Raw genomic sequence first — 24073 nt, forward strand, 5'->3', positions numbered from 1 at the left:
TACCAATACTGATATTAAGCTTAGCTTCTTAATTATATAAATGATTTTGAAAAATAATGTAATAATAATAAACATACGTTATTAGCATGCTTCTGTAATTTCATTTCCAAAACAGACAACCTTTTTCGATTTGCTGTTTTAATTCCAATTATTATTAGTGTTGCAATGCCACTTTACGTCATATCGATTTTACGTCGATAACAGTGAAATTTACATGAAATTTACAAGAAAAAACATTGCATAAATCGTGAAAGTTCTATATTCACATAGGTCTTCGATGATACGCATTTAAAACATATACCTCTATTACATAATTAAATTCAACAGTCCTGAGTAATACCGACGTAACTTTTCCAGCGATACATTATTCCATAAGCAATCTGATTCTTCGTCCGAAGGGATCACACGTTTCATCAGTTTTACGTACTTCTCGTACGGACATATTTCACCACATTTAGGAATCGTATAAGTGGCTAATTTTTCATCAACGCCACTCCAGTGTAACATCTATCGACAAAAATTATAACGTTAGATTTTATATATACGTTAAAGAAAGTGTTGAATAATTTGAATAATTAATTTCAGCAGTCTTAAAGAAAATGTTCATTTTGCATAATTTAATAAAACGTACTCTAACAAATTGTTTGCCGATACAATTTCGCAATTTTTCGACTATAATTGCCGATCCATAGAGAGGCGTTTCAGGTTTAGCTAAATCGTGTGCTTTGGCAAAAGCTGCAACATTCAATTCATGTCCACTATATACGCAAAGTTTTGGAGAATTTTCAGTTTTCTTAGCATCCATGTTTTTTATAAATTCCTTTACAAGGAAACCTCCATTGAGTCGTTTCATTAACGTGTTATGAGATTGAATATCATACTCTAATTTTACAAGTGAATTCAGTTTGCGTTTCACATCTTTAGTTGCCCATTCTGGGAGAGTAATGTTCATACTTTCCTGTAATATTAAAACACTGCATTTTATCGTTATTACAACAGTCAAATTATAATTACAAATGCGAAATGTATTTCATTGTACTATTATACAGAATAATATTTTATTCTACGTATTTATCATTTTGTACGAAATGAAATGAATTTATTTATTTATTCGTTTATTTACCTTTAATTAATTTTATATGAAATATATTATATGAAATTAATTGCCATTTTGTAAAAGCGTAAGACATATTATGCAGCAAAATTGGATGTTTTTTTATTTTGAAATCTATTTTGCTGTACAAAACGAAATGAATTTTCCAAACTGCTTTTAATGTTTAATACATAGGACTTGATAGGTTGTAGATGGACCGTGACAAAGGTTGAAATTTCGAGGCAAATGCTGCTAACGAAAGAAAATAAAATTGCTTGGAATTCGATTGGATTTTTTATACAGACGCCTTGTATGATTCCATACAATACACTCACTCGGTGTGACTATAGACTAGGTAGGAAAGCGGTTGACGGGAAAAGTGTGCGATCATTGATCAATCGATACAATTGTACGTATTACCGATGTGCCAATTACCGTGATACGTCGGTATAATTGGCACGTCGGTAATACTTCAAGAGCGACCGCGCTTAGCGATCGCCCGAGTGCTTGCCTTTTAATATCGACAGATGATCCCCGAGCAATTTAATTTACGATTCTTTTTGCAATATGCAAAATCTTTTACAGTCTACGATATCGAATGTTTTCTTGTCTTGGTTCGTTGGATTTCAAAATCGCAATTGATTTTTTTTGAGTGAGTATTAAACAGAATGCGAAAGATGAATTTCTTTTACTCTTCAGTTTTGATATATTTCCAAACATTTTGTATTTTTCACTCTCGGTTAAGCTCAAAGTGCTCGGTAGGTACTTCGCTAATATCGATTTTGTAAATATCAATGTTTTAGCGGTTAACGAGACCATTATTGTAATAACTATTTACTTTCCTCTATATATTTAAAATATTCAATTCTTCAACAGTTTTCATACTTTCTAATTATTAATAAACTAGATTTAATATGTTAAATAACATCGTTGCATCGCAATTTCCTTCAAAATCGCACTGTTTGCTAGACCAATAAAACTTTTGCTCTTCCCCATGTAGAAATTCCTATTCAGCGATTTAGTCTAGAACTTAGGCTCGTGTGCGAGACTAGAAAATTATATTCTATATATTATACATAATATTGACATTGTTTTACGAATTTTACGAATTTTTAAACGTTTCTCACAATCTACAAAACGTCAAGTTAGAATCAATATTATTATGGGAAAAAATTTCAAAAATTATGTATTTTTGCATATGTTTCACGAGATACGTTGATGAACTCACGAAAAAAAAGTTTCGAGGCGTCGTCTCTTTTTTCTCAAAAATTATTAAAAATGAAAAAGATATAAACAATTAAAAATATGAAAATCGAACATTTCCGATCACGTTACTGGCTATATTACTGGTATTATTCCGACAACTGGAATAAGGCGGTATGCACGTATCGCGTACTCACCAGAGAGACAGATTCGCGATGTCGCAAGGATAACGGCCGAACATTCGCGTTTCTACACCGCTCAAACATCAGCAGAGTTTTTACTTAATTATTTCCGGTTCAGCGATGTTTTTTTATGCAATGCTTTTAAAAATTGAACCTGCATTTCCCAAAATGATAAAGTTGAGAGTCTTGAAGCTTTTACTGTCTGGATTGTCACTACGTATTTACACTGTTACGTTTAACAATGCTTCGTGTAACACGAAACAAGAAATCCAACGTTCCGTCGGTATTGCAGTTGACGATACTGTACATGTATATGTGGTATCAGTGCGACAGCCTGGTGGAGCCAGCTGTGATACTAATGAAATTACTCGGATCTCTTTCCCTTCTCGACAAAACTCTTTTTCGGAAGGCTCAAACAGTGTTAGTATCAGTGCAAAGTGTAACAATGTGAACAACAAAGCGATCAAATTATAAGGAAAAGCGATCGTAAATATATCCATGCCGACGATGTACAATGATGCAAAACGCCGAAACTAAGAGTAAAATAAAAGGATTTAAGACAAACCTGTGTTTTCAAGAAGTGGTGCAGTTTGTAAGTTGACAAGAGTGGATCCAAGACCATGTCTGATCCTGTGTAATTTGCAAGATATTGGAAAAATTTTTTGTTTTCCGATATTGTTGCACGAACCGAAGATGAAGAAGCTTTAGTCTTGATATATTCCTTCATATATCTGAAAGAAACACAGTTTTACCTATTGTAATTAGAAATAAATAAAAGGTGCAAAAAGACATCTAGAATACGTGGCAGTAGCTTCATAAAGATTGAAAACGTACCAGGAAACAAAACTATCGAGTAATTTATTATTTGTTTTACATTCACGTTACGCATTTCCTATTCTTACTAAAATAATAATATGGATTTAGAAATGACTTAGAAAGTTTCAATGATCATTAAAAATATAACTTAGAAAAAACGAAGCTGGCACCCCGCTGGGGGTAGCCACTCACATGCTATATTTATTTTTATTTTATTTCTTTTCACCAATAAGATATAACACTTTACCAAATGTCCTTCAGGAAAAATTGTAAAAAAACCAAAATAAAATAAAAAAAAAAAGTTTCAATGACCATGGAATTGAATTGAATTGCTGAATTTTGCTTATTTGTTATGATTTCCGTTTTGATTATAGCAGACTATACATGATTAGCTTGTTAGAAAAATGACATCTAAAAATAGTCAGAACTGAGATGTTTGTAGAAAACTTTTAGAAAGGAGATACTGTTATAGAGTTGTTATAATTTTTCGATAAATTGTTTTCAATAATTATTTAGCAAGAATAAAGACAATATATCATTAGAATCCTGCAGAACCTCAAACTATTACCTAAGTTATAAAAGAATTATTGTTAAACATCTGAGTTATTAATAATTTCGTATTTGAAAATTTCTGTTGTAAATCGATTTCCTGAAAAAATTACCTTTCCCGATAATGCCAATTTTCTAGTAAATCGATTATGCATATACGATATATATATATATATATGTCGGAGATGAAAGTACACCGGGCCTTCCCTTCGGAATTCTTAGGATTATCCGTAACACTTTAATCTTACAAGCAACCCGATTATAATTGTCCAAGATTTGCGATAATGAGCTTGGGCTCAAGGCGACAACTAGTCGCCGAACGTAGCCGCGGTCACGGGATGAACGTTTTACCTAACAGAGGCATAGAAAAAATAGTTGTACCGATATCTAGCAGTAAACATTCCAACGGTCTCTGCCCCGTGGCTCGCCATACACAGACCTTATTCTTCGGACGAGATGATTGCCAAACGTCGATGCTTCATTCACAGTATATGTTCAGTTAGCCTGAGGACCCGCTGTAAATCCTAGGATTTAGTTAATTAAGGTCCTTCAAATTGACAAACAGTCTTTATGCTAACAGTGCGTAAATCTGTCACCTAGTACGGGAAAATACGGGAGATCGGTTTTCCTCGCGAACGACGCCTCCTGCTAGCAACTCTCTCTCAAGGGCGGCTAACATCTTTTTCTAACCACCAACAGAGAAATTAACCAATTAACAGCAACGTCCATTTCCCTCACATTCCGAGCAGAGGCTTTCCTCGACGAATCCGATGATCTCGTGTCCTTAGACACACCCCATCATAGTTTTCCGCTGCAGCATCACCGCGACGGATAATACATTATCGTGTGATCTCATTAGCGAGGAAACAAAGCCTTTTACCATCAGTGAATTTCACGTTTTTAATCACGAGTCCGACTTAGACTTTGGAAGAGAGTATATTTGTCATCCCGTTGACCGCGGATTCGTTATCGAACCTAAGATCATTGTCATTAGTATCTCGAGTATCCAATTACCACGGTTACTTGTCAAATTCCGTAGTAATCATATTAGTACTAGTAGATATCTTCTCTATTGCGTAATAACACTTTCTAATCCAAATGAAGACTCGTTACACGCCCCTAATCATAACGTTAACCCGACATATATATATAGGTAACTGCCGGCCATAAGTTTTAGAGCACATGCTGATATTTGATACAAATTGTACGCTTTACACTGCTTTTATGAAATATTTTATTATAAATCCGTTATTTCATTGGCACTGTACGTATTTTATAATATATGATAATACATAAAAATAAAATTATTAGAAATTTATTAGAAATAAAATTTATTAGAGTTTTCAATGAGTAACTAATTAATAATTAAATAATTAATTGAACAAATAATTGAATAAATAAATAAATGTAAGAAGTAAGTGATGCAACATTATTGGCCAGTAGTACATGTTTACGGCGTGTATGTACATATATATACGAACATATCTTTGCGAGCGCATATTTACAGTGCTTTGTTTTTGATTGAACAATTGATATGATTTCGTCGATTTTATATGTCGTAAACGTTAATAGTGGTATTTTTCATAAATATTATGCAATGTCAAATGCATAATCCTGTATTGTGACAAATACAATGAATAGCGATGTATTTAATTTGATTTATACACTTACGCTGGACAAAGCATTGGGAACAGTAGATTGTCTAAAATCAGTGGTACGTAATGCGTTGGTATTGGATATAAGTGTAAACGGCCGTCTTCGGTGAACCTTGGTGGATACAGACCGCCCAGAACTAATTGCAGAGACATTTTCGTTCGATCTATATCCGAACTGTAGGCATAAACGTTACCATATTCATGATGATCACCAAGAAATGCTCCATACCGTTTTTTTAATATCTCACCAAGACGAAATTCTCTTATTTTTCCAGCCTAAACGAGAACAAACATATATATATCATAGACCTTTATGCTAGGGCTAGTTTTATTTCTATCTTATATTGGATGACTTTTGTTTTATATCTTCAATAATCTTTACCATTTACCCTGCGGGGGCATTCGACAAATCGTTATAACGGGGTTTCACAGATACAACACGTTGACGCTTCAGCGATACAAAGTATCTTTGCAAGAGTTTTAAATTTAATATAAGCTTAATATAAGCTATAAGTCCAAATATATATATATATATATATTTATATATATATATATATATATATATATATATATTTATATATATATATATATCAAACTTAAAATTTTTAAAAGCTTATATTAAATTTAAAACTCTTGCAAAGATACTTTGTACCGCTGAAGCGTCATATATATATATATATAATGTATATAATATATATATAATATATTATATATAATATATATAATGTATATAATATATATAATATATATAATATATATAATATATATAATAATATATATATATCTCGCGATTTATTGCTATGTCGTATATATTACATATATTATGTACTTCCTTATCACTTATCACCTTATTATAAAGGTATAATTATACTATATAGTATAATTATTATAGTATAATATTATACTATATAGTATAATTATACCTTTATATAAAATATTTAGATAAAGAAAATGCATAAAAGTAAACAATCGATTACGATTACTACATTTCATCGAAAAAGTCACTTTATGAATTATTAGAATATAATATGTACTTACCTCGGTTAACTGACCATAGCCAAGCTTGTTGTAAATAGGATTATAGGCTACCTTTTTATATAATTCTGATTTAGTTGGTGTTCGATCGCCATGTCTAAACACCTGCAAATTTTGTAAGAAAGATTATTGAAACGAATATTAAATGTGTTAATGTAAAACATCCGTATATATCAATTTGTTTGTATATCCAAATATGTTTTTATAAAAATTATAATTCCTAATGTATTATAAGTCTTCAATCACCTTTGAAGCGCAATTTCGAATCAGCCAGCATTTTTTTCATTTTCCATATTTATATTCACAACATTAATTAATTAATTAATTAAGCTACTTTCACAACACTTGGCAAGAAGTTATCGATCAGGCACTTCATGTCTATAAAGTGATGAGAAAATAAGAGACACCTCGTAAAGTAAATAACAGTAAAATAGTACAAACTTATTATGCGAGAGAAGCAAGAGGAAAAACATAATATTACACGGAAGAGAGTTTCCAATTGGCGGAAATCCTAGAAAGAAATTCCAATCAGATTCGTTAATTCTAATTTACGAGGAAATTATTTTAGTTATTCCTAATTTTTTCCATGATTTCTATAAGTAACATCCTCTTCTTCGCGTAACATTTTGTTTCTTCTCTTGCTTCTCTCTCATAATAAATGGAATTTTGTGTTATTTTGTTCTTATTTACTTTATATTAAGCTTCAATTTTCCACCACTTGTTCAAGTTTAATTTGTTAATTGACATATAATGCAATCGAGACATGAAGTGTAAGAACAGTCCGAAAAAAGCTAGGATAGGCGTGTAGACTTATAGAAGAAATTTGTTTACTTATTGAAGTTCTATTACAGACTAATGATAGAGGAAATGGTCGAAGTTGGATAAATTACCAAAATTGCTTCCGAATTTTGCTCGAAATTTCTGACTTGCCATTTTCTCGAGAAGAAGGAGGTGGAGAGAATAAGTAGAAAAGGTGAGTGCATGTTTCAAAGAAGGAGAATGTTCTCTATGCATAGGTCTCATCGGATAGCAACAGGCTCTGAGGCGACGGCGCTTGAATTTTGAGTGTCCGACGATCGATTCGCAGGCATAATAAAGCGCGCTGACTTTTAAGGAAAGGGAAAAAAGGCATGTTTATTTCAAACAATTTCGCTTGTTTCTAAACTGTTGTCGATCATTTAAACTATTTTTAAAAACTCGATGGTATTATAATCGTATTGTTGCGCTACATCATTAACTGTACACGATAATATTTCATAATTTTTAAACATGAATGTTTCGAGCAAATTGCATATTACTGTGTCTGGTTGGAAACTTTTTGTCAGGAATTGTATAGTGGATTACACAATTTTTTTACCGATTATACTATACATACATTGCACACATACGAAAAAAGACGATAAATATATCTCCTTTCCCATTCTTTTTCTTTTTTTTTTTTTTTTTTTTTTTAATTCAAAGTTTAGTGATTTTAGCATTCTTTGTATAGTTCGAACTGAGTAAGGAAGTTTCAACCTTTTGCGTTACTTTGCCATAGTTATTCTCCCATTTCTTGACTTTAAACATCTTACTATTTGTACTCGGCTTACGACCTTCTCGGTAAGTCAACAAAAATATTCTCTTTGCCTAATATTTATTTTTGGCCATGTATCTAACGAAGCACACAGGGATCCTTGAACTGTTTGAAACTGTGTCGAAATTTTTATGAAGCTGATAGAGCTCACGAATTTGTTTAATTATTTCAGTTGAACACATCTTTACTATCAAAAGCAAACTATAACACGTGTATATTGTAATAAAGCGATAAGATATGATTATTCTGGAAATATATTTTCATAATTTACGCAAAGTCGATTAGCTTATCGGCAAGGTGCGTCATTTTAAATTGTCATTTGTTTACCGATTCTTAAATTTCAGACAATATGTCATCTTTTATTAATCAACGACCTATAATTTACAATTAAATTATAACAGATCCTATCTATATGACAGATGTTACACTGTTTACTTTACATGTTTTCTCCCAATGTTTCGTGTGATCGACCGACGAGAAACAGTACTGGCCATTATAAATATTATACATATTTGAATTACACGCATTTCGAACGTAATGAACACGTATTTTTTTTTAATTTCAAACAATTTATTAGAAAATACCTATTTATACAGATACATGAAAACTGTATGAAAATTGTAAGAAAACATGTAAAGAATTTACAAGAAATCTGTTTTATTGTAACATGGTAGTGTAGGATTTGCGATTGATTTTTTACCTATTTCATTTATTCGTGATGGCTTGGATCGAATTTTATAAAATAAACGGTCCTACATTATTTTATTTGTAGCGATAAAAAATTATTTATTTGTTACTATTTTTTTAGTATTGTCATTGATCAAGTACGCGATAGACCACACATTCGATGCTTTGGTTTGGGGGTCACCTGATTTCCTTATCATTTTCGATTCTCGTGTGACGTTATTGATTCGTTACAGCGGTGATTTGCATTGAAACTATGGGATAACAAATAACATATAGAATCACATATCGTGTATCGATAATTTCTTCAACCGTGTTATGATACAAGTGATTGGAACGGTGGATTCCTGCATTATCCATTGCTGTATTATATTATCAATTGCTCAAGTCATTCTCTATTTGTAACGCTATTAACTAAATGAATATGATATTTTCCGCTCTTGTTTACGACATTTTAAACCTTTTAATTATAATTTCTTAAATGCAAAGAGCTACTTTTAATGTTCGAAACAACGTAGAAAACATGTCTGAAAATTTGAAACAATATTATTTTAATTTCGTGACTTATCAAGCTGTTTTCTTTATCGAAACAATAAAAAATATTGCATATGACTTTTCTTGGGTATAGTATAGTTTTGGGTATAGTTTTCTATAGTATAATCGATAAGAAATTGTGTCGAACGATACATATAAAATCTTTTACTTAAATTGAAATAAGATGCGGACAATTTATTTGTCGCAGTTTCTACTACTATATAGAATACAAATCTTATATCTTTTAACATTTATCACGAATTGCATGTAATAACATGTAATAATATGTTTTGTAAATAGCATTACTTTACGATTGACATCTTGTTACATTTAAAGAATAAATGGTATAACGTATAAATGGCATGCTATAAACTATGCAATCTACGTAAATCCCTCCAATTGTTGTAAATCTTATTTATGAAGCAGAACTTTTTTTTATTTATTTATTATGATAAAAGTTAATTATGTGTAATCATGGCGCGCATATTTAACGTCCATTCTTATTGGAGCTATTGAATTTGTTTCGTATTAAATTTAATTCTGAGAAACAAATTTAATACGTTGGAATAATAGTTCAAAGGTTATTAATAAATCGAAAAATCAAAACTACTTTATTCGAAATACCTAAATTTACTAATATTCAGGTGTTGCGATAGAGACACGAAAGCAATGAATTGAAACAAATTTCGTTAGAAGATACAACACTGTAGAAGAATATCGTTTCGAAGTATATTAAACAAAATTGGAAATTTTTGCATATTATTGCGTAAACTACATATATATCGATGAGTTACATTAAAAACTGGAATTTCCAGAATTTAATATTTTAAGAATAAAATTTAAAAAATGCTAAAACAAATATATACACACATAATTGTAATGTTTCATGATTACACATTATTACGTTACAGTTATTTTATAAAACATCTCGCAACTGCATTTTAATTAATTATAAAATGTTTTTCTACTTACAAGTTGTACCAACTCCAGTTCATAATCTTCTTTCTTCGAACTTGTTGACTGCAGGATCAAAAAGAACCAAAATAATTGTACGCATACTTTTATACGAATCATTTTTTGTATGATACAGAGATAACTCGTAAAATGATGTTAATAACAATTGAGGAAGAATATTAGTTTGTTTTTATATAAAAAGATAGGACGGGACAGAATGCTGAGCGAAAGATACTATCTATTTGTGACGAACGCAATCAAATTTATAGTCTATTATTCCAGACAACCAATTGTTCAAATAAATGGAAGAGGGAGATAAATCGTCGCAATCTGATAAATTAACATGACATACTTAACCGATTACGAGAGCAAAATTACTTCCGTATTTCAAGTGGATGCATTTCTGATTACACTTGAAGGGAAACGTTTGAAAAATTCGATAATTACATAGATAAATGAACACATCATACATCGCAATATTAATTACGAAATCTGATCAAACAGTTTGGTAAATAGATCAAGAAATATTCCTCTTTACTCATAACACTCATACAATTAGTTTACAGGATGTATATTGTTTAAATTAATACTGAAAATCATTTTTTATTCGTAATACGACTCATCCTATAAAATGTATTTGCTGATTCTAAAAACCCACGTTGAAATATAAATATATTTCAATAATTATTGTACAGTTTATAGTTTTTAGAATTTATTGAGTTGAATATTCTGCAGAACTTTTTTCTTGGAATTTTTCGTACATAATTTGTTTGCTATTGGTAGCAATGATTTGTTAATCCAGATGTCTGTCTTTATCTGCATACAATCTGGTGTGACTCACTGCTGCCTTGATGTTTCACTTAACACTGAATAATAAAATATTAGCGATTGTTTTTATGAAAACAGAAACGATTGACAATATCTTGTCGTACCTGATTCTTTCAAATATGTTATCCTTATCGGTAAGAGAAAGAATCTACTGTCATTAATGTCTATCTATAATAATAATACCTATCTATAACAATTTATCAGATTTTATCGTGCATTAAATTAACGGTAAGTCAATGTGAATTTATAGAAAGATATAATACACTGTATCATGAAACCCGCGATATATCATACATAGTAGCGGTTATAAATTTCAAACGACAAATTTTTGTTTGGATTATGCACATGCAATATAAGTGCGATCTTTTCATTCGGTTTGTTGCTTTAAAATAATAAAAATGTGTATTTGGCCTTCTTAATCTCCAAGTTTCGGTCGCCGAATATAAATAAAACACAAATTTTCCAATATTTGTTTCTTCTGAGCCCTTATGGTCAGTGATCGTTAGTTTAAGAAGATCCTCCTCGAGAGAGTCGTCCCCGCCCGTCTGAAGCGACACATGTCAGGGCGGGTGCCGGGCTGACACGAAAGTCAGTACGGCTTCCGGAAAGGACGCTCGACGATTGGCGCGATCAGACACGTACGGACACTCACGGAGGACATGGTTTCCCGGGATGGCGTGGCGCTGGCGGTATCTCTGGACATCGTCAACGCGTTCAAACTATGCTGTGGAACAGGCGGCTCTAGAACACTTTGAGGTTCTCAGCTACCTCGTTCGGCTGATCCGCGCCTACCTCAACGACAGGTGGGTATGTTACATCAACAGGGAGGGGGAGGAAAGGCGGCCCATCGAACGCGGCGTCCCGCAGGGCTCGGTGTTGGGACCGATCCTGTGGATCATCGCGTACGACGAGGTACTGCGCTGCCCGATGCCTCCGGGCGCGGCCATGGTATGCTACGCGGACGACACTCTGGTCCTGGTAGGAGGTCGCGGGTGGCACGAGACGTTGCGCACCGGCGAAGGACTGTGCGCGGAGTGGGCCTGAGGGTCTACCCTGCGAAGTCGAAGGCCATCTGATTCTACGACAAGAATAGGCGAGGGACTTCTCCGCCCGGTCTGAGCATAAGCATGGCAGGCGAAACCGTCGAGGTGGGATCGCGGATGAAATACCTGGGTCTCGTCATCGACAGCTAGTGGACGTTCGAGCCGCACTTCGACTCCCTGATTCCAAAGGTGACGAATGCGGCCAACGCCTTGTGCGGCCTGCACAAGTGATGTACGGGGCCCCGGTATGGGCAAACAATTTGATGGCGAGTCGTGCTTAGGAGGTTGCACAAGGTAACCGCCATCAGAATCATCAGGGGATACCGAACAGTGTCCCACGCGTCGGCAACGGTTCTGGCCGCGTCTTCACCGTGGGAGCCTCGAGCTTCGGGCGTTGGTGCTCAAGTGGAGATACATCCATATGAGAGCGCTGGACCCGGGAGAGGACTCGGCCGAGCAGACGGTCTCAGACGACCAGGGAACCGCTGAGGAGAATGCGTGACAGCTGTTCAGCAAGGGAGGCAAACATCGAGGCCGTCCTCCCAAGTTGGGAAGCATGGAGGAGCCGACGCGGTCTCCCGCTGTCCTACAGAATGCTCCGCACGGAGAGCTCACTTATGCAAGTCTATGGGGGCTGGCAAACCCACGTTCCCGCAGCCAGGGAGCACCGTGGGGACAAGCGTCCCGCTTACGTGAGTCCTATGTGTATACCGCAATGATGGTCGCCGGGAGTGTAATGCGCTTGACCGCGGTTATGTTCTCTCTACGTGGCCTTGGGTATTAGCGCACCCACGATCCTGATGCCAAGGGTGGGACCGTCGGATAAGTCCCGGGTACAAAAGTACTTTCAGGCCCCCGCTTACGTGAGTCCCATTTGGGTCTGCCGAGCAAAGCTAGCAGGTCGCCGAGCCGGCAGTGACGTGGCCGTACATCCACACGATAGTTCGACCAATGACTTAGAATGGTACCACGGGGGTCGAGTGTGAGCCCGGAGGTAGTAGCAACCCATCCGCTCGACCAGTTCGGGTTGGGACTCGTGGTGGCAGTGATTGATGCCAAGATCCTGGTCAGACTGCCGATTAGGGGGTGTTGGCGCCCCTGAATAGTCCGAACCGCAGAAATACGAGGCTGTCCGCCTCTTCTGCGAGCGAGTCATGCTCGCAAAGGAACGGGCAGAAAGGAAGAGAAAGAGAAACTCTCAGGGCCCAGGGCCGCTCCACCACCACCCTCAAGGGGACGCGACTTGCAGGGGGATGACGCCAGGGGCAATGACCCACACTGTTGTCAATACATTAGGATTGGCTCGATTAACGGGTCGCGGAGAATGCACCGATTCGCAAAGAATGAGACCACGGGGCATTCCTATCATACGCGCTAGCAGGCCATCGTGGAGTTTTAGTCAGTAAGAAGAGTCCGGATACTGTCTGCTGCTGCCAGCAGCGGCGGAGTGTCAATGAGGATTTCTCCACGCGAAAAAAAAAAGTTTGACGATCGGTCTAACAAATAAACAAATTAGTTTTGACATTACTTCGACACTGTGGTGCAAAAATATCAAAATCAGTGTATAGTGCGTCTTTCGTTATCTTAAATTCATTTAAATTTTCAGTGTTATCTAGTGGAAGGGGACAAATTGTAATACTGCGGGAGCAAAGACATCTGCCAAGATAGCAACATTTATTAATAGATCGGAAACAATTTTCACGTCGACCAGGTGCAACGTCTTGTGTACCTCGTTGCACGATATGGTTCAATCTAGTACGATAAAGCTCATGAAAATCATAGATGAAAATAAATAGTTTACATTAACAGAACATTTTGTTATATGGCACACACAATAAAGTATCAACTGTACTTGCGTGGCGCAATACGATATAACTTTCCGCGCAATATCATTGAAAGAAATTTAATTACTTATTATTGCTAAATAAATAAACATAAAATAATTAGAAAGAGGAGAGGGGGAAAGAGAGAGGATATAAATAAATAAACTACAAATATAATTACTTGTAAACTAATTGGATTTTATATATATATATATATATATATATGTAAAACGTAGTAAATTAATTGCTTTTAATAACAGTAATAAGATAACAAAAATATATATGAGTATCAATTTCTTTCCTCCTTTTTTCTTTGTCAACGTTTCGGCTGGCCAGGATTACCCAGCCACCAATATTTGTGCAGAACGGAGATTAGACCAATAATTATTTTTACTATAAGTAATTTCTTTACCATAGGATTTTCTAAATACGTGATAAATAATTGGTAAATTATCTTTATCTTGAATCAAACTTATTGAATCAATGTAGATTGTAAATAGTAAACAGTAAATAGTAAAAGATGTTACACGATATATATCCAGGCAAGCCCTCAGATATTTACGTTAAAAACGCCTGATGCGTTCCGTTACACTTACGAAGATATTATATTAGATATTGGTTTGTAACAAAGTAATTTGGTTCCAAGTAGCAGGTGTAGAATAAGCGCTTATTTGGCTTTCATAAATGTCTTTTCAAGTTGGAATTTCGAAATTCAAAACATATTTTCATTTTTAGGTAGATTCAATTGTCCTGAGTAATACAGACGTAACATATCCTTTGATATCTTATTCCATAAGCAATCTGATTCTTTTTCTGAAGGGATAACATATTGCATAAGTTTTACGTACTGTTCATATGGACATATTTCACCACAGTTAGGAATCGCATAAGTGATCAATTCTTCCGTAACGCCAGTCCAGTGTAATATCTATCAACAAAATTTATAAAATTAGATTTTACATGAACCGTACACAACAAAATTTATTTAAGAACAAACACTGGAACTCGAACAGAGCGGCGACGTTGTATAGAGGGTGACAAGGAAGTAGGTGGCCAAATTTTGGTACGGTATTCCACTGTTTCTAAGGATAAGAAAAGAACTATTGTATAAACAATAGTTCAAAAACTCTTCCTTTCCGAGATATACACACTAAAGTAATTGTCAGAGGTAGAATTTCAAATATTGTCAAATGTGTTAGGGCAAGCTCTTTTACGTTGATATTGAAGGCAGTGTGTTTCATGGTAAATCAGTGGGTGTCTAAGCGTGTCATAGTGAAGAGACAAGTATTATCAGAATAATTTATCCTGCTATTGAGTGGGCAAATATTCAGGTTGCATATGGACGAGCTAACGGGAACGCCAGAGAATTTCAGCATCTCCATTGGCAAATTTTTTCTTAGAGACGATGTTCGGTTACAAATACTTTTGCTTTAGTGTATCGTAGGCTTAGGGAAACTGCATCTTTTTCGCCTGTTACAATTAATCGAAAGCGAAACAGACATGTTCGAACAACTAAAGTTCGAGATCAGATACTTGAACGCGTTGAAGAAAATCCAAAACTCGGTAGAAAACAAATAGCATTAGTTTTCATGCAAAGTGTTTTTCATAACACAATGCGGCAAATTTTGTGAGAGAATATCGCATATCCTTATCAGATTCAGCAATGATTATAATGTGAACGGTCTTTAAATATGTTGTTAAGGTGAACATTCTGAAAATTCTTTCCTTATACATGTTACATTCGCTTGGCTTGGTATGATTTTGATAATCGAATAGTCTCTGTTTTCAATATCATGATTGAGGTATTTCCAATTTCGAATAACGGTAATATAACATAAAGCTTAATATGAATTGTACTGTCTTATTGTTGAATACCGTAACTTATTTCACAGTAGCTCCACAGCGCGACGGCTATTCAGCCGATAATTATTCAATTATCTAATCCATCGATTCTTCTCTCTTGCGTGAGTTGAAAAGAATTATTGAAAATGAGACGAGTTCGTTTATATAAGAAAGAGGAGACCTTGAAGCGTCTGTCTATGACAGAATAAGCTGTGACCGTAACATAAATTGAACTAAAGCTATCTCGGAAACTGAAACCAAACGACTGTAACATGTATAGGGAGGAACTGTTCGGTATGTTGAGCTTGACAAAATATTTTGAGGTCGGTAAAGTTATCCACTTTGTAAATACTTACCTATACATGCGAGGACAAGAACTTCTGCCACCGGATTATCAACTACGAGTAATATTATGTCAATGATATGTAAAAATGAATTTGTACCCCGTATTTTGAAGTACACTCCTCGCAGACACGATGAAAACGCTACTGTCAATTTTCATAACTGTTGAAGTGATCGTCACTTCTGAGAAAACTCTACATCTGGTCTTCGGTTTCTCAACCGCCTAAGGTCTTCGAAAGCGCATAGACAAAAGAATGCGTCGAGGAAAGACCATAAGCGGTACACGTCCGACGTTGGTTTCGGCAGTTGTTTCAGTCTCAGGGTAACGTTGCTAGCGAGAGGATCTGGACCGGCTTACATAGTACTACATATTTTGTAATTTATTATTCACAATATATATACTTTCAATACCTTGCAGTTTGCCCACGCATTTCTTTAATTCCATCCACTGAATAACCTTAACAATAACCAATATATGGACCTATATGGATGAATGCAAATCCACACGTCTTTACTAAAAGTGTTTATATCCCGGAAAGGAAGAATTTTCAGAGTTATATTTACGTGATATTCTCTTATCCTTAGGAACAGTAGGATACGGTACCGGAGTTTGACCATCTATTTCTTTGTCACCATGTACAGTTAATTTGAACACATTTCAAGTAAACTTTTATTTTATATAGTTTAACAAAACGTACCTTAACAAATTTTTTACCAATGCTGTTTCGTAGTGTTTCAACTACAATTGCAGATCCAAAACTGGGGATTTCAGGTTTAGTCAAACCGTGTACTCTGGCAACAGCTGCAATGTTTATTTCATGCCCACTATATACATAAATCTTCGGAGACCTTCCATCTTTCTTCGTATCCATGTTTTTAATGAATTCCTTTATAAGAAAACCTCCATTTAGTCGCTTAAGTAATGTGTTATAAGATTGGATATCATACTCCAATTTTACAAATGGCACTATTTTCTTTTGCACATCTTCGGTTGCCCATGGGGGGAGGGTAATGTTCATACTTCTCTGTAATTCAAAAATGTTTAATAACTGGAACCTGTTCGTTATCATTCATACGATAATAAAATTATAATTATAAAAATGCAATGAATTCTATTGTATATTTATACTGCGTGATAATTATTTTCTACAAAATTGAATGAAATGTGCTATACAATGATAATTAACAGATTGTAAATCGTAAAATATATTATGCAGTAAAATTGTATGTGTTGTTAGGGTAAAATGTAATTTTCTACTAGAACAAAATAAATTTTTCAGATTCTTTTCTGCAAATAGCTAAGTTCAATACTTAATCTGCGAGTTTTGTTACAATACGTAGGATCATTTACAATATCGAATATTATAGTCTTCTTTTCTTGCTGGATTACGGAATCACTGCACAAATTCTCCTTCGAACTTTTACATTCCTGCCTCTAAAAAAGTTCGTCGAACATTACAGACAAAGAAAGAATGAGACGCAATTCTTTTTTCCGTTCAGTTTTGTCATATTTTGATTCGTAGAAGCAGCTCTTAAATCTTTTACCATCTGTTGCCGGACGTCTGTATTTTTCTCAATTTTCTAATGTTTTTCATATTATCTAATTATTAATAAGCTAGAATTAATATGCCAAATGACATCGTTACATTCCGATTTACTTCAGAATCAAAGTGTTTTGTGAACTATCAAAGCTTTTGTTTTAAAAATATCCGTATTTTGTTTAGGATAGAAGATATGGTAAATTAATTCCCCACTATATATATGTGGAAATATAAATTCATTGAACTTTTATTTATCGAACTAATCAAGACCGTTGATTTATTATCAACGTGGAAATACTAGAAAATTAAATTGTATTCTGTAACAACATCTAAAATTCACCAGATCATCAAGGTAACACCAATATTACTGCAGAATAAAATGTGGAAAAACGTTTTTATGTGAGAATTATGCATTGCTGTAGTTTTCCATTATAAAGAAAAAAATAGTATTTGTAATCAGAAAATGGAAACTTTGAATTTCCAGATATTATAATTTATTACGATTAATATTTATGTACGATTAATATATTGTTGCTAATGTATTAATATACTATAATAATTTTATAGTTCATATATAAAAACATAGCCTGTAGGATGAACATTACACGGTTTTAATTGCCTATTTTATTTACGCTTTTTATGTGTATTTTCGTATCGGTGAAATTATGAACGCGCATAATTTTTGCGTCATGGTGTAAAAATATTGTGATCGTACTTTTCAGGCGATAAAATAATTAGGAAAAATGTTCATATAAACATTTATGTGACCAATATATAATTGCAAAATTGTGAAACTGAAAATAAAATAAACGAATAAATCAAAATTTTAAACTGAAGTTATGGTATACCTGTGTCGTGAAGAGGATGTGCAATAAATAAATTGAGTAAATTGGATCTGATGTCATGTTTAAACCAGTGTGCATGCCAATATACTTAAAAAGTTCTTTGTTCTGCGATATTTTCGCCTGAATCGCAGGTGAATTTTTCGTTTTACGATATTCATCGCGGAACCTGAAACAAATATTTTTTATGCTATAATTATAATCAATATAATCACTAGTTGCATCTGAAATCTGTAAGCCACATTACAATTTGTTATTTGTTCCCCATACAAAATATCCAAATAAAACAATATATATATTCATATGATATTCATTCTAAAACTGAAACAAGATGTCTAAGATATTTAAGAGTGGGTATATAAGACATAGATTACGTATGGATATATAAGAAGGGAACTTAGTCATTAAGAAATTAAATAACAAGTAAATACGTATTGTCTATTTATTCAGTATTTAATTTCTATCGTTTGTTTAATAACATTAGATATAAATTCTACAACTTTTCGAATAACTTCAAGTATTTTATAATTACCTAGTTTTATAAAATCAAAATTAAGTGCCAGTTCTATTATCGTTTTTATGGAAAACGACTTCTTTCATAGTACCTACATTTTAACATTAATAATGATAATTTTAGAAAGAAAATCATACATGAAATCTATCCCCTGCTAACAAAATTTCTTTATGGCTATTGTAGACAAAGATTTAATATACAGCAAGGATGTAATTAAACATGAGACTTAAATTTTAGTAAAAATACGCATCTGCCACATTGCTGTATGTGACATGCTGAAGTCGTCTCAACACCCGCATTCTATTTAGAAAGATAGAAATGACCTTGCAATTTCCTCCATCTCTTCACCAACCAAAGAGTCATAATATGCATCCCTTTATGTCAGTTATATGTATAACATTTTGTTATATTGTTTTTCTGTTCGTAGTAATATTATTTCTCCATAGATATTATAATAAATCAATGTATAATCCTACATTGTGATGGGCACAAGAACGAGAATAACCACGTGTTTAAATTGATTTATATACTTACGCTGGACAACTTATCGGGAACAGTAGATTGTCTATAATCATCGGCAAGTAATTCGCTGCTATTGGAGATAACAGTATTCGGCCTTCCTCGCTCAGTGTAGGAGGATACAGACCGGCCAAAACTAATTGCAGAGACATTTTTGTTCGCTCAACGTCCGAACTGTAGGCGTAAACGCTACCATATTTATGATGACCACCCAGAAATGTACTATACCGTCTTCTCAACATTGTGCCAAGACGAAATTCTCTCATTTTCCCAACCTAGATGAAAACAAACAGAATGAAAATATATTATATACTTTTAATCCTTGCAATTTATTTGGAGAAATGCGAAGTAATACGAGTTAATAAAAAATATAACGATTAAAGAACTTTCTATTCTTGAACGGAGACTCTAAGTTGTATAAATATTTCCAAGTAGTAAATTACTACCAATCTTAGTTATGAGACGTACGATCAATAAAAGTACCGTCTGTTTTCGTTACGTTTAATAATATTTGGTAATCTTTTGAATCTTATCAGAAATCTCTTCGATAAAGCTTTGCTTTAGATTAGATATGCAAGACAATAAAGTAATACAGTGGAATATTAATTTTCTGTTTTCTTCAAAGTATTCATGTTTATTTCGATAACAAGATAAAAATGTGCAGGGGAAAGAATTGTTCGGCAGGATTGCACGTGAAAAGTCCATTACTATTACTATACTTTTATTTTAAAGTCATTTTATATATCATTAAGACACAACATGTACTTACCTCGGTTAATTGACCGTAACCAAGCGTTTCGTAAATAGGATCATAGGCTAATGTAGGATATAATTCTTCTTTATTTGGTGTTCGATCGCCATGTCTAAATACCTAAAGATTGTCAAAGGGATTATTGAAACGGGCACCAAATGTATTAGCACGAAGTATTTTTATATATTAATTTTCACTTTTATCAAAAACATGTAACTGTTTGCTGTATTATGTCTGATAACAAAGAGAGAGAAGGGAGTGGACACGGAAACTCATTGGATGTAAGTGAGAGGTTTGAACTGTATGAATTAAAACATTTATATTTCCTAAAGATAATCCTTGTTTATACGTATCAAGCAAATTTCATCCGACATAGCAAATGTTGATTCACAATATTAATCGATAATTGTAACGGGCTCAACGGGAGAATATATCCTACAAGGTGCAAGAGGAATCATCTTGATTTGTTAATTTGTTTCGGAAAAATCGGCAAACACACATAAAAAAAGCTATAAAAGATATACCCAGCGAATCGAGATACCTTTATACTTTCCCGAAGTCGATATAAAAATTACATTTACACTTATATTATATCGTATAGAGCAATTATTTAAACAATTTAAGATTAACATAATGTAGGTGTTGGAATGGAAACATGAGCACGATAAATGCAAACGAGTTTCTTTGAAAGCTCATCAGAAAGTAAATCGAACAGTTCAAGATTTCCATTTTAAATGTGTACTTTTTATAAGTATCAGAAATGCGAAAAAATTAAAAAATGTTTCAGATGAAAGTTGAAAGAAGAAACTTGTTTCACTTCATAGGGAAAACGTAATAGAATATTTTTATCTTTTTTCCAAAGTAACTTTTTAAGATGAAACTACGTATTTTTGTATACACCATTCGATGCACTTTTTTTTAATTCTCTACAAAAAAACTACTAAGGTTGTCGGGCCAAGAAATGGGCAGTTTGAGAGCTATTTTATTTTAACTTTGATCTTATAAAACTTGTTGTATAAAAAGCAAGGAAGGACAACGCGGTTGCTTTTATCCTAAAAACGTTTAAATATTTTAAACCAATCATTTTTCGACTTTAACTACCTGAATACATTTTTGTAGAGAGTTAAAAATTCATCGAATGGAGTATAAAAAATGTATAGTTCCACTTGAAAAAATTATTAAGCTTCCTGCACGAAATAAAATAACATTCGTCCGAAATATTTTGTCGCATTTTTCATACTTACAAAAATAAGCATGTGTAGATATTTAGAACAGATACACTACATGTATAATGTAAATACATGGTTGATAAGTTACATTGAAATTGGAATTCTTAGAAAAATTTAACAGTGTTAAAACAAATACATACGCAATTTCCGCGATTAGATATTATTATGTTAAACTTATTTTACAATTCAATTTTATTCAAAAAATGTGTTTAAATACTCACAATTTGAAGCGACTCCAACTCATAATTTGCTTTTGTTGACTGCACGATCGGAATTAGGAACAAAAATATTTCTACGTATATTTTTATACGAATCATTTTTTATATGGTGTAGAACCAATTCTTAAAATGATGTGTAAGAAAAATTATTAGTCCGTTTTTATATAACAGTTGAAGTGCAGTGGTAGACTCGCTTGAGCGAAAGACACTAGTAACTTATCACAGAGGCAATAAAATTTATAACTTATAACTGTAGACAATCGACGGTCCAAATAAATATAAGAGGAGGGATAAGTCATCGCAATCTGACAACTTAATATCTACATGCTTAAAGATCTGGAGATTAAAAATGCTTCCGTATCTCAAGTGAAGTAACGTATGATTACACTTGGAGGGAAGAATTGGATAGTTGCAGAGGTAAATGTACATGAAATAATAGTAATTGTTTAAATACTTAAAATAATTAAAATAAAACATGCGCGTATAACTTTCAGGAGCCTGTTAAATTGTTCGAATTTTCTTAACATCACTGAGAATCAGTAGAATATAGAATCTTATTACAAGTAGAGCTATACACGTCCCATTTTTAAAATTCTGTTTGATTTTTATTTTTCCAAATTTGAACGTATTATATTCCGTATAATCATATTATAATTTTCATTGTTAAAAGAAATATTCATCTCGAAAGAATTAAAACTGTCGTTCATTTAACAATACAGTAGATTAATAACGGTTTGTACGGATGCTACTTGCACAATAAAGACATGGATATCGATATGAAATTAGCAACGTACGTATTATAAAAAGAAGATAATATTGAAGAAATGTTTATGTATAGTAATATAAAGTGTATAGTAATATACAGTAATATAATAATATGTATAGTAATAGAAAAATTTTTCGTAGTAGCTGTCATAATACAAACAGAGAAAGACATTCGGTACATTAGGTGCATACAAATGAAAGAAAATACGAGTGAACTCCACGTAGAAAAATAATTTAAAAAACAAAAGAAGCATCACGCAGCAAAATAGTTTATACCGAATAAAAATGTTATGGATATGATAATATAGGAAATCACCGTACTAGTGGTACAAATGATGTGGAGGTGATTTTACACGAGAGAAACAAGTTGCAAACATAAAATAAATTAATTTTTCCTGAGGCTCCGTTTTCGAGAAAATCCAATTACTGATTGGGTACGAATATACAACCAACAGAAGGTTGAAAGATAAAGAATATAAGTGAAAAATATATCAATTTATTCATTATCAATTTTCGAATTTCACATTTCTTCAGAGACAATTTCGACTTATTGTTACGCGCAGAATAATCTCTTGTCGATTATTCGCTCTTATCCAGTCTGGAATCAGCTAAGTAGTTTCAGCATACTTGAAAAATCTTTAAACTCGGTGGTCTCGGAAACGAAACTTGGAACGAAAGGATTTATTCCGCATTTTCGACTTATTGTTTCATGTAGAAGCGTTTACCTTATTTGTACCGCCAATACTGGGATACCCTGCGTAAAAATACGAACCGTGCAAAGGGCTCAGCTGAATAAACATAATAAAAGTGCTGCTACACCAAATTTAACTTGTAATACATCAATCGAAAGAGCTTCCTAGGAAAAGCATTTCGGCAAAGTTTTAGCCGCTTATCTCTATTATTTAAATAGTTATTGACTTAAGCATAGTTTAGAGCTTTACTGCTCGATGTCTCTTGTTATATTTTATAAAAATTTTGGTGAAAAATCTGAGATAGTATAATCATGGCGTTATGCCGCTGATACAATTTATTCTTTATCACGTGCTTGATATATCACCTACTAAAGCACTCAGCAAAATCTTCGGTATTCAGCGAGTAAATTCTACGATCAACGCTGCCAGCTATAAAGATTAATAGGAGCCAGAAAGATAAAGATTAGTTAAGATATTTAAAAATTCACCATTTGATAAAGATAAAACTATTTACACTTGCACGTTATACTCTCATATGATATGCTCATTATAACAATTATATAATAATAGATAGGTCAATCTTTTTTTAACTAGGAAGCATCATTTTGAAAAATCTAAACAGATTATGAGACGGCAAATATGACAGGCAGCTTTCACGGTAAAATGTAAATATTGTCTTTTTTTAATAACTTCGATAAAAATGTGGCATTTTGAAAGCATCCTGATTTTTTAAAAACAGGTTGTATAATTAAAAAGTCTGAGAACGTTGCCAGGAACGTGACACTATGGCTACAGTGTCTCAATCTTATTCTTATCAATGAGTATAATTGATTATGACAGGTATTT

The 24073-nt window shown here is 33.3% G+C and overlaps 3 protein-coding genes across 3 annotated transcripts in view; all 3 read right to left on the reverse strand.

The window, feature by feature from the left end:
• Positions 1-24073, reverse strand: part of LOC132915180 (uncharacterized) — a 204860-nt gene that overhangs the window by 52996 nt on the left and 127791 nt on the right. The gene's annotated exons all lie outside the window — the stretch shown is intronic.
• On the reverse strand, positions 75-10527 carry LOC132915184 (venom acid phosphatase Acph-1-like). Its single transcript, XM_060974913.1, has 6 exons — positions 10297-10527; positions 6537-6638; positions 5515-5774; positions 3044-3209; positions 632-958; positions 75-507 (listed from the first exon to the last, which is right to left on the reverse strand). The coding sequence occupies exons 1-6, from the start codon at positions 10396-10398 to the stop codon at positions 307-309; spliced, it is 1158 nt and encodes a 385-aa protein (XP_060830896.1). The 5' UTR covers positions 10399-10527; the 3' UTR covers positions 75-306.
• Positions 14190-22626, reverse strand: LOC132915183 (venom acid phosphatase Acph-1-like). The gene is made up of 6 exons (XM_060974910.1): positions 21774-22626; positions 20342-20443; positions 19588-19847; positions 18546-18708; positions 16855-17181; positions 14190-14900 (listed from the first exon to the last, which is right to left on the reverse strand). The coding sequence occupies exons 1-6, from the start codon at positions 21867-21869 to the stop codon at positions 14685-14687; spliced, it is 1164 nt and encodes a 387-aa protein (XP_060830893.1). The 5' UTR covers positions 21870-22626; the 3' UTR covers positions 14190-14684.

Source organism: Bombus pascuorum, chromosome 16, assembly GCF_905332965.1.
Source record: "Bombus pascuorum chromosome 16, iyBomPasc1.1, whole genome shotgun sequence".
Lineage (NCBI taxonomy): Eukaryota > Metazoa > Arthropoda > Insecta > Hymenoptera > Apidae > Bombus > Bombus pascuorum.